The sequence below is a fragment of the Lactuca virosa genome, chromosome 9 (genome assembly GCF_052849685.1).
Source record: "Lactuca virosa cultivar CGN04683 chromosome 9, Lactuca_virosa_CGN04683_v6, whole genome shotgun sequence".
Lineage (NCBI taxonomy): Eukaryota > Viridiplantae > Streptophyta > Magnoliopsida > Asterales > Asteraceae > Lactuca > Lactuca virosa.
The window spans coordinates 226931453-226943567 of record NC_136434.1 but is presented as its reverse complement, the minus strand read 5'-3'; the positions used below and the strand labels follow the sequence as shown (position 1 = coordinate 226943567).

At 35.0% G+C, this 12115-nt stretch overlaps 1 protein-coding gene across 1 annotated transcript; it reads right to left on the bottom strand.

The window, feature by feature from the left end:
- Positions 1-1790: 1790 nt before the first annotated feature.
- On the bottom strand, positions 1791-11196 carry LOC145141420 (pleiotropic drug resistance protein 3-like). Its single transcript, XM_079074716.1, has 24 exons — positions 10783-11196; positions 10544-10667; positions 9932-10017; positions 9400-9484; positions 9035-9194; positions 8847-8923; positions 8227-8280; positions 8065-8155; positions 7683-7984; positions 7310-7591; positions 6847-7160; positions 6544-6704; positions 6346-6449; positions 6100-6253; positions 5890-6024; positions 5722-5795; positions 5288-5620; positions 4911-5201; positions 4718-4801; positions 4430-4563; positions 4121-4348; positions 3116-3287; positions 2730-2984; positions 1791-2265 (listed from the first exon to the last, which is right to left on the bottom strand). The coding sequence occupies exons 1-24, from the start codon at positions 11163-11165 to the stop codon at positions 1999-2001; spliced, it is 4350 nt and encodes a 1449-aa protein (XP_078930842.1). The 5' UTR covers positions 11166-11196; the 3' UTR covers positions 1791-1998.
- Positions 11197-12115: the final 919 nt, after the last annotated feature.

The window sequence follows — 12115 nt, the reverse complement described above, 5'->3', positions numbered from 1 at the left end:
ATTTAGGGTTTCCACCCACAGCGCGGACTCGTCGAGTCCCCCCATCGACTCGTCGAGTCCGTTCATTAATCCAGTCAGCAAATCGTGATCCTACTCGACGAGTCTAGGCGTCAACTCATCGAGTCCCTCCTCTTGACACAACATAACAATGAGAATACGATACCCGGAATTCCGGATGTTACAAGAAGCTTGCATTGTATCTAATATTATGCAAGAGCGGGTGCAAAAAAAGGGCAAAGAGAAGTGGTCCCAAGGGATCTCCTTGTTGAACCCTAGTAGTGGACCAAATATGTGTGTTGCCTAGATACAACCTTGCTGCTTGACCATAAAGGAATTCTATCCACAAGGATATAGAAGGACACCTCAATCTGACCTCATGAAGTAATGTAGATCTGTCGATAAGGTTAAAGGCATTAGAGAAGTCTACGGTAAGCATGGAAAGAGATCCGTCATCGTGGCTCTCACTCAACACCCTATTGGCGCTATGTAATACGGCCTCAGCGCCACCCAACACCCCAACCCCGAACTGAAAATCATTGAGATACTTGGCCATTTCTTTACCAACACCTTTCATAGTCAACTTGGAAACCAAACGTCTCCATATAGTGCCTACCGCAATAGGTCGTATTCCCTTATCAGGTTTTAAGAGCGGCGTTAGAGGAGCAGAGGCAACAAATTCTATCAAACTCGAATGGCATCTTCCCCTAGCCATAGATTAATCACAGATGTAATAGAACGTAGGAGGTCTTTGGCTATAGCTGAACCTTCTCCACAAAGAGCATCCAAAATATGTTGAGCTCTCAACCCGTGTCTCCCACACGAGGTACCTTTAGGGAAGGATTTAACTCCCCCAAGGACATTGTCAACATATCCACTACAAGGGGAGGTTCTGAAAATATGGTGTTGGGCATGGAAGGTTGTGGCTTGTATGGATGCTTATCCTCTAATGCCTTCGTGGTATCACCCCTAAATGGAGCAACCCCAGAAGAACATAAAACTTTCACTACTGCTGTAAAATGTCCATCGACAACCTTACGCAGACATTGTCTGACATTGGTGTTGCCTAGTGTTCTCTTCTCCTCAATGTACTCTTCTATTTTGCCTTGTTGCTCCAGTCTTGCATTGCCAACTAAGTTTTTAACTAGTTTGGCGATACCGTCTTCAGTTCCCCAAGTAGCTAATGCGCTCAGGATATTACGATGTTGCAAAGACTTCATGTTTCCAGACCTACTTCCTTCCTATTCTTGGGCCTGAACACTTGAAGAGTACACCTAGGAAGAATTAACAAAGCAACCCACGCTTCAGCGGACCTGGGATGAGCAACCACCTTGGAAAGGGCTGCTTGCAAAGCCTGAGAGAAAGTCATACGACAGTTATGAGGGATGCTTTTGATGGTGGTGATAGGTAGTTTAAAAACAAGATCAAGTAGTTGAGCATCCATCACAAAACCACCATTGAGGTCGGCCTCCGATCCAATGGGTGGTGGCTTTGGAATGCCAACAATATGCCCGCTCATGTCATTAACCCCGCCAATAAACTTAATAAGGCCACCCGGGTGGTAACATGAACGACTCATGGCATGAAGCCTCATGCAATTCCCACATATCCATTGGCCAAACTCCTTCAACGTTGATGTTTAAAAAGAACATATTGCTTGATATTGTTTGATGTATTAATTTGAAGATACTAATTTTTGCCAAAGATTTGAAACACATTTGAAATGATCAAAGTCAAATAAATCTATCAAAACCATATGATATTAATAACTGTGGAATGAACTGGAGCGAGTATAATACAACAACAGAAACTAAAATTGCATTTTGACATCGAGTATATATTCTCCTCTAGGTCTGAACATCCATGATCATTTACTATACAACAACTATAGAAGACGAAATCCACCTTAATTAAGGAATTGTGAACTTTACTCACTTTGTTACAATCTAGATTCACATAGTCACTAACTTTAAATGGACATGCATATGTTTTCTACAAAATTTACCTTCTCTGGAAATTCAGTTTCGAGATACAATATGAAAATAGAGAAGCAAGAATGATGGGATATAGTGCAAGAAGAACCCCTGCCAGTGGTAACTGATCATGATGAAAACCAAAGTAATCTCTTAAGAAGTCTTCCACAGATTTAGTTTCTCCAAAAACTAGAATCTCCTTCTTCACATCACCAAACTGAGAAGTAAGCATTGCGTTAAGCGACCATGAGGTAGGAGTCAGATAATACAGCCAGATCCACCAATTGGGAATTTTCTGCAAGAAAACAAAAAAAAGTTTCACAAAAACCTTCAATCCTGCAATCCCATCACTTGGGAAACACATTTTTTATTTTCTTTTTCATGTGTATATTTATGCTGGATAACGTTGTAACTTGTGTTCATTAGTCTTTGCCAAATTAGGAAGATTATGCACCAAGTGTCATCTGTTTGCTGATTCTTCTAAAATTAGTACACTTTACTTTTGAGGTCAAACAACCAATGTTACAATAAAGTTGATCTATTCACAATTTTAGCAACCAACAACCCAAATTTACTCTTTCGTTTTTAGACTTTGCTACATCTTTTCTAGCAAATTACGATTTTGATATGAATTTGAATGTTGTAAATCTTGGAGACCTCAGATACCAAAGTGAACCACAAAATGTAAAGAAGAATGGATTTTCAATCCATAATCAACTTCTTAAATATTAGGCAAGTTAAGAATTAATAGGTGCTTACCGGTCTAGGAATTAAAAATCCACCAAACAAGTTAAATATCGTGTAGAATGCAGACTGTAGAATTGCAGCTACGGGAAAGCTTGGTGTCATTGCTACAAGTAGCATTCCCAAATAGGTGAAGTACATCAATGTGCACAAGAAGGCATAGAAGTACATGAAAATCTTATAGGCTGACCAATAATATCCAATCATAGGATACGTGATGCAAACAAATGCAAGTGATTGGGCAAAGAGATAGGGAAACTCGATTGTCACCTACAAGATAAAATAAAAACATTTCCTTATACATAAAAGAATCATAAATATATCCACAACAAAAATCACTTCATTTAGCAAGAACCGTATGTATATCCTATTAGCTAGATGTATAAAAGAAAGATTTATACCTGTGCAAGAGCATAGGCCCATGATGCATACATTCCAGAAAACCTTTCACGATACAGAACAGTTCGCTCCATGGAAATATATGGTAGAACTGAAGAGGAGTTGTTTATGCCACAGAAAAGTACAGCAGAGAACATCGAACCAAGGACATTGAATAAACTCTGTTGGTTATGTCTGTCACACAAATGGATCTCATATCAAATGATTTGAGTGTGTATTTGAAAAAAATAAATAAAGGAACTTGAATTTTGACATGGAAACCATCCAAGTTTACAATAAAGATTCAATTTAGTTAGCTAAGAGAGTAGGCTTCTAGATGTATAAAACCATAGTCTTCCCATATACATTTCTTGTCCTTGTTCCCATTATGTTAAAAAAGCAATTTACACTCTCACTAGGGTTTTGTAGTGTTGCAAATCTATTTTCTCAATGTTCAAGCTATGATTACTTGTAAATAATTGTTTCATCTTTCTTTCTATTAGTTTAAGCTTTGACATGAGGTTGGGACTTTCCTCAATAATGTCTTCTACTTCTTAGAACTTAATAATTACTAGGGAAGAGGTTGGCTTCAAAGACTATGATTAGTGGATTCAAACTCTCTAGATTGCTCAGTGAATGGTTCTAGGACAAAGAGTTCTTAACCATTATAGATTACCTTGTCATATATCTTCTTTTACCCTCTTATAAAATTTCATATTATACCTCTTTAGGTTTTCTTGAAATACCAATAATACCAAATACGAACCAACCCTAGATAATTGGGGGTAGAGCTCAATAGAGTCAACTATCAAATTCTATAACTACGTGCCTCCATTTCATGCATGCTTTTCTTTTCGATTCAATATGCAACCAAAGCACTAAATATATCTACACGTGTCTATGTACGTGTTCCATTTCTGTTATGACTTATGAGCCCTTACTATAACATGTACTTCCAAATGCATTATAGCACTGTCTTCACCTATCATCAAATTGTGCAAAAAGAATGCAAGAGTAATTTAACTTACATTTTCCTCCCTTGGTCCCAGAAGAGTAACCCGAAGATAAATGAAGCAAAGAGCATATGTAGGGAACGCATCAAGTTGTATGATGGACTTCTCCAATATGACAAGTGTTGTTTCCATAAACAAGCCTTGAACTGACCCCAACCATTCTGTGGGAAGCGTGTTGGAAAATACAACTCTTTTGAACCAGAAGGGGGTTTACCTAATGTGTTTACAAGGTCTCTATTGCTCCTGACATAATAGAAAACACATAAATGTGTGTTGATTTTGGGACCTTACCTAAAGTTGGGGAATATTAAATGTGTTACTTACTTGTACAACGCTGAAGTAGAAAATATTTGAGCAAAGTCAATTCCAAGTTCAGCTTCCACTGATGCTGAAGTTACCTCTAACATCCAAGTTGCTGGATTATAGTTGTCTCTAATCTTGGGCACCGAAGAAATGCTCTGTTTCAAAAAGATTTGATGTGATTATATTTGAGTTAATAACAAAAGGGACATGATATATATATATATATATATATATATATATATATATATATATATATATATATATATATATATATCTAAAACGTGCATCTTTTTTCTGAAGCCAATTAACCTCAAAGTATTTAATGACACGACTTGAATGGGGACCCAATGGCCCACTATAGATCATACGCCCACCATTCTTCAAGAGGATTAACTGCATGAACATAGATATGGTATCAAATGAGATACTTTTTAAAAGAAAGAATTTTAATGTCAAAGAAAATGAATCTTTTTCGCTGACTACTTAAGTATCTCTTTTTTACCTCATCAAAGGCCTCGAATATGTCAATGCTGGGTTGGTGAATGGTACAGACGATTGTTCTTCCTGTATCAACAATATTCTTCACAGCTCGCATGACAATGGCAGCTGATCTAGCATCAAGTCCAGTAGTAGGTTCATCCATGAAAATAATGGAGGGATTAGCTACAACTTCCACAGCAATTGTCAGCCTCTTACGTTGCTCTGTTGATAGACCACTAACACCAGGAACACCAACCAACGCATCTTTTATTGCATAAAGCTCAACTGTTTCCAGGATTTCTTCTATGAATTTCTATACACGCCATCAAAAAATGTTACGTTACATCCAATTAACAAAAATAATTGTCAAAATGATGTTTGTGTAAAGTTATATCATACGTATTTAGTTTTTGAATCAATTTCTGGATGAAGACGAAGCCAAGCAGAAAATATCACTGATTCTTCAACTGTAATTTGGGGAGAGTGTATATCAGTTTGCTCACAGTAACCTGAAATCCTAGCAAAAGTCTCTTGGACTTTAGGATAACCCCCAATCTTAATCTCTCCTTCAACAGTGCCACTGGTTTTCCTTCCAGCAAGAACATCAAGAAGTGTCGTTTTTCCAGCACCACTTACACCCATTAATGCTGTAAGAACACCCGGTCTAAAAGCCCCTGTGATGTCGTGAAGTAATTGAAGTCTCTTTCCAGTGAAGCCATGCTCTCTCATTTCCTAATATCAAATGAACAAGAAAGAACAATCGCCTATAGCATAATCTAAACAACAAATAACCAACACATTACAGATTTAAAAAGTTTAAATTGACTAATTACAGGTGGAGGCTCGACGTAGTATTGTAGATCTTGAAATGTAATTGTTAGCGGTTCAAAAGGTAACACCATTTTTCCTGTATGATAAGAGGATGCATGTCATTATATCCATGCATATACCATTGAAAAAAGAAACCAAAAAGCCAAATAGAAAAAAGAAAATACTCTAACCTTCATGAAGCTCTGTGACCTCATGAGTATTAGAATTTTTAGTTGTTTCATCTCGATGATTGTGGTGTTTGGATCCTTCACTTCTTTGTACTTCAGAAAACTTTTCCTTTGAAATTATGGCACGTGTACCAGGGGCTAAAGTATTTTACAAAAACCGATCAATTAACAAAAGTATGACACTCTTATCTACTATTAAAAAGATGAAGTTACCTTTCAAGTAGCTCAAAGACAAGATGAATCCTATGTTGAATAGCAAAGCAAAACCAAACAAGGCACCGAGTGATATCCAGAAATAGTATCCATCAAAGTCTAATCCACGACTTTGAAGTGTTTGTAGTCCTATGGTTGTGTTTGTAGACGTTATCTGCTTGAAGAAGTTAAAAAGATGAACAACATACCTTCAACAAAATAAAAATGTTCGGTTTGTATATCAAAATAAGCTTTCTACTGGTTTACCTTGTTCCATCTTGGAGAAAGGAATTCATTCACTGCAAGGCCAATTTCACCATATGAAAGTGGAGAAACCCAAAATCCCCACTTTAACCAAGAAGGCATTGCAGCTACATGTAACCAGTTCCATTCTTTAGTTTGATCTGTTAATCTGTTGAAGGCATTCAAATAGAAAAAAAAGAAGATATACTACAAGAAACTTACTGTGTGGTATAATGAAGCCACCAAATGATAACAAAAACAATATTGATATACTTCCTGCAGTTGTGGAAGCAACCACAGTCTGAAAGAATGATGCAAAAAATCGGAACATGGATATTGACGTGAAGTGCATCCCAAATAAGAGCAACATCTGTCGAAAGAACCTATAAAACACATGCAACAGTAAAATTTAGTAATTTACATCCTAGTATATATCAAAGTTTGTAAAAAAGATTTGTAAATCGAATACTTTTCTAACATATCTAATATATTAATATATGATGAAATAGTTTATAAGATGCTTACCTCCCTGGTTCAGGACTATATCCAATAACATAATAAGTGAGACTTGTCCAAACAATGGCTTCCAAGATTGACAATGGAAGTTTAAGAATAGATGCAGGAATTGCATAAGCCCAAGCAGGATAGAAGTACATATCTCTTTGTTTATAGAAAACTGAAAGTCTTGAAACTGTCATAGACAATTCTGGGAATCCATCCACTAAAAGGATTATGAGTGCATAAAAGAGTGATCCAAGATAATAATTCGCATCAAGGACATCAACCTTCAATCTAGTTCGGAAGAATACAGTCATTGTGATGAATGCGATTATGACAAGCTGCAAAGGAGTAATTAATTACCCACATCTTTAGACATCTAATAAGGTAATAGAAAATGAACGTTTCACATGAAGGGTAAGAGGTTATTGGATAATAATAAGCGTATGAAAGAAGGTAGACTCGAGTAAAAATAAAATATTAAATATACCTGGACTAATTTGAAGATGTATATAAAAGAATTCCTTTTCATGAGAAGAATCTCCCTAGACATGCAAGCTCTAAATAGAGCCCATTTAGAAAGAGAATAAACATCGAATGAAATTGCATTCTCATGGCTTTGTGATCTAGTGAAGGGTTTGGAAATATCTTCATATACTTCTTTTGCTAGATAAGAATCCTTAAATCTCATTGATAAGTTCTCTACTGAGATATAACTATATGGTTGTTCATCTCGACACCAGAACTTTGCTTGATCTTTTCTTGAGACAACCTGTGAATCGATCCTTATATTGCATGAAAAACATGATTCTATCTTCTAAAAGTAAGAGATTTTAATAAGGGATAATGGTGACATTACTTACCTCTTGGAGGAAGTCAGCTACACCTTTTCTCTCAGGGCACTTAAAACCAAAACCCTCAAAATACTCTAGAACATTATTGCGAGGTCCATGATACACAATCATCCCTTCTGCCATTAATATAACGTCATCAAAGAGATCAAATGCTTCTGGTGATGGCTGAAGGAGTGAAATCAATACAGAAGCATCTGTGATATGTGCCAACTGCTGAAGACAAGAGATTATCTGATACGTAGTTGAGCTGTCTAAGCCGTTTGATATTTCATCCATAAAAAGAGCTTTTGTGGGACCCACAATCATCTCCCCTGAAAAGAACCATAGATGTTAATTAATTAGATACTATTTACATGTGGATTATACTATAATAGGCATTATAAGAAGTTACCTGTAGTCAACCTTTTCTTTTGACCACCAGAGATTCCTCTCCTCATGGCATCTCCAAACATTGTATCAGCACATATATCAAGGCCAAGAATCTAGGATACAATGATAGTGGTGAGTAACATATTATGCATGTTCATATATGAAAATGAAATAAAATAATTACCTTCAAGATGTAGTTTGTCTGAAGAGTTGTCTTTTGTCCATCAATGGAAATTGCCTAGAGATATTAAACATGGTTGAGTATGACAACAAAATTTTCATGAAAATACGACCATATATTTTTGTTAATGGGTGAAAATTTGTCCCCTTAGCTTTGTCCCACATTACATTAGCTTTCTTTTTCAAAATGTAAACATTTGAAACTTTTCTCATTTTGAGAGGCCACACCACATGACTATTATATTATTCGTTTTAAAAAGATCATATAAAATAAAATTCTATTGCTTCAAATGAAATTAATTTTGATCGATTTCTTTCGGGACAAAAACATCACAACAAGTTCTTTTTCTTTCATCTAGAGGAAGTCTGAGTTATATAAAACAGTATATTGAAAATACAGTAGCATTATAACAATAATGAAGATAAACCAAGTTATTGAATTGATGAAGATGTCAAGAATAGTGAAAAATGATTTGAAGTGACTTATGTGATGAGAGGTATAACTCTAGTCTCCATATATAACAAAACATTGTGTCAAGAACTTTAGTCAAAGATCGAATCGAAGCTAAGCTTTACTTGTACACAACTAAAAAAAACAAATTAAGTAAGATTTAGATATGTTACCTTCATGAAAGTGTCTATATATGGATCTGGAATAATCCCCCCTTCCTTCTCCCTCCTATTAACCTCCATCATAATTTCTTGATGAGAAGACAACGATTTTCATTTAGTTCTCAAATCATCATTCCTTAGGATAGAATACAAAACTGAACAATGTTTAATGTGTGCATGAAGTAGGAAAACAAGCATACCTGCACGAATTCCAGTACCCTGACAACGGGCTGAAAAATCAAGTGTTTCCCTCACTGTCATCTCAGGGATATGCAAATCATTTTGGCTTATATATGCAGAAGTTTTCTGAGCTACAAATTCATCTAGTTTGTATCCGTTGTAAGAAATCTCACCACTCATCTATTTTGTCAATGAAGAACCTATCGTTAGTAAAAGCAGTTCATATGTAATACCTCTCAACTATACCCTACAACTAGTATCTTTGTCATCTTCTCAAATATGCATATTCCATTTCAAATATATTATTATAATTATAGTTATACTATTGTGTTTATGGATGTCTCATGCATGCTTAAGAAAATTATGCAAAATGGAAGTTTAAAACCTTGAGAGATTTGTTTAGGTTCCCTGAAAGTGCTTTTAACAAAGTGGTTTTCCCACATCCTGGAGGACCAAGTAGCAGAGTAATCCTGGAAATCATTGAACATGTGTATTTAGTAAAGACTGTTTCTGGACTTTCACTACTGTATAGCAAACAATCACTCCTTTTCAAGTACTGAAATCCTTCTAATTATTAAAGAGACAAGTCTATTAGGTTACTATTGATATATTGCAACTATTTATGTTATGGTTTTCACTCATTATAACGTCTTAAATTTTAAGACTTCAAAAAGTATATTGCATAAAAACTTGAAGTGACCCATTTAACTCTAGAGTGCAGTATCTAAATACTTTGGTTGACTAAAGCTTGCCATTATATCTTTAGATTAAACTGCTCTTGACAGATTTTTTCTTCACATAATTCAATATTATAAAGCTGTAATGAGCAAGTCGGGACAAGAAAGTATATATCTTTCAGTATCTAGAGATACAACAATACAGGAGACTTAAGAGAGATTGTAAAGTTGTATTCATACCTCCCAGGCTTAATGACACCAGTGACATCGTTTAAGATCGTTATCTTTGCTCGTTTAGACTTTAAACCAGGTATGATGACAAAATTCTGTAAGAGAAAAAGAAAACGTCAGATTTGGAATATTAATTTCTCAACATCAAAGCATGTCAATGGTACTGTTTTGATAAGCAATGCATACCCGCATAAAAAGAGTGACATTTTTTAAAATTTACATCACGAAATGTCACTTAGAATACATTCTAAGAAAGATTGACAATTTCTTACAATTTGGAACAATAAAACAATCCAATCAGCCTTAAATACACCTCTAAAAACTGTATCATCATAAAATGCTGGTGCATATTAAATTTAATTATAAAAAGATGTACTCACAGCTTTTTTAAATATCTGTCATCATAAAACTGCTTCTATTTAAAATTGTCTTTATAAAGTTGCAGCCATGTTCTTATAGAATTTATAATTAATTGTTGTATTATTATAAAAATAACTTATCTATTAGATCAATGGGTTAAACGTTTGACCATGCATTTATATATATGGCTCAATTAGACCAGATCAAAATAGCCAACCCGTTGACAAGCCCATCAAATCAACTGTCAAGTTAGATACTTACAGAAAGCATACTTTGCAAGGAATTCCAGAGAGTTGGTAGAGGCTTGCCATGAACGACTTCACACTCAGCTTCCACATGAAGATTCTTATATCTCACCTCCACAGAGGGCAATTGAACACCAACTCTAACAAAATAGATGGAAATGTAATAAGCTAAGATCTAAATCTACATCAAGAATTTAGAGGTGATATTGTTTACATATATTATTAAGTATTGATCAACAGCAATGTAAACCTTACTTGTCTGTTCGTTTTCTGAGTTTCTGCAACAACTGTAAGTTATCATTTTCAATGTGTTTGATGAGCTTCTCAATAAACATGTGTCGTTCAGGAGGAAGAAGCTTTGTGACATCAACCACCTTCTTTCCTCTACCATCATGCCCATCTGCATCTTCTTCATCAAACAAAGATGATCTCAAACGTTCAAATGTTGGCAATCTATCAATTGCTGCCCACTTTAGAAGATTCTCATCTGTCTCTTCATGATCGTTTGCACAACTTATTTCTAAGTTTGCACGAAAACTAGATGTATGACGACGAAATGATGATCTTAAACTTCTTCCAATCTCAGAAAGCTCAATTCTTAGAGACTCTATCTCTTCGGACCCAACTAATTGAGCCATCTAAATGGCTTTGTTGAGCTTTGTTCTTTCAATGGTACCAGTATATATATTATACAAGCATTAATATATAAAAGGAACCTTTTTCGTTCATATGGAGTGAAGTTCGTGCATCATGGATTACGCAATATTAACTAAAGAAGAGTTGTTTAATGGTGAAAATATATTTTAATACCTTGAAAATGTATTCTCAATTGTTTTTGCCATTCTAAGAATAAACTACCCCTTGATCCCTTGATCAAGTTATAAAAATCAAAGATAGTTGACTTTTTTTAATATTCATAATCATTTGTCATGTGATCATTAATATTTATTTTTGTTATGGCTCTATTATACTTTAAATTAATAATCTAAATGATAATTAGTTTAAATAAAAAAGAATCACATTATGTAAAAGAATTGTTTTTTAGGTTTTACTTTTATGCAAACTAGTTATTGCTCTAAACATTAGATGTAAAAAGGAAAACATGTTTACTTGGCAAAATTGGTATAGTTGGCCGTTAAGAAAATGTTGACATTAATGATACTAATTTATGATCTCGAAAACCGGGGGTTGGTGCATATAGACAGTCTTCTGAAGATAATCAAGGGGAAAAACATTCTTCACGTCTAGCTGATGAACATACCAAAGATGGGATATGGCAAGATTAAGGACAATCCAAATGGTTGTCGGCTTCACAACCAGACTAAATATCTCATCACCGTCAATACCGGGTCGTTGGCTACACCCATTGGCAACTAGGTGAGCCTCGTATTGAGCTAAGGATCCATCTGTATTAAATTTCTTCTTGAACAACCAAATGTAGTTAAACAATGTTCACATTAGAGGGTTGAGTCACAAGTATCCAAGTACCGTTAGAAATAAGTGCATTATATTCATCTTTGTTATGAACTGACTTATAAAAACAAATTCAATAAAATAAAAAAGCAACCAACAGCTTCAAATATTGATT

What these genes read in the sequence shown, in the direction of transcription:
- LOC145141420 (XM_079074716.1), bottom strand. Translation starts at nt 11,165, where the DNA reads ATGGCTCAATTAGTTGGGTCCGAAGAGATAGAGTCTCTAAGAATTGAG. An exon ending in CCTTGCAAAGTATGCTTTCT is followed by an intron (nt 10,018 to 10,543) that starts GTAAGTATCTAA and finishes TTTCTCTTACAG; the next exon opens with AATTTTGTCATCATACCTGG. An exon ending in GTCTTTGAGCTACTTGAAAG is followed by an intron (nt 6,025 to 6,099) that starts GTAACTTCATCT and finishes AAAATACTTTAG; the next exon opens with CCCCTGGTACACGTGCCATA.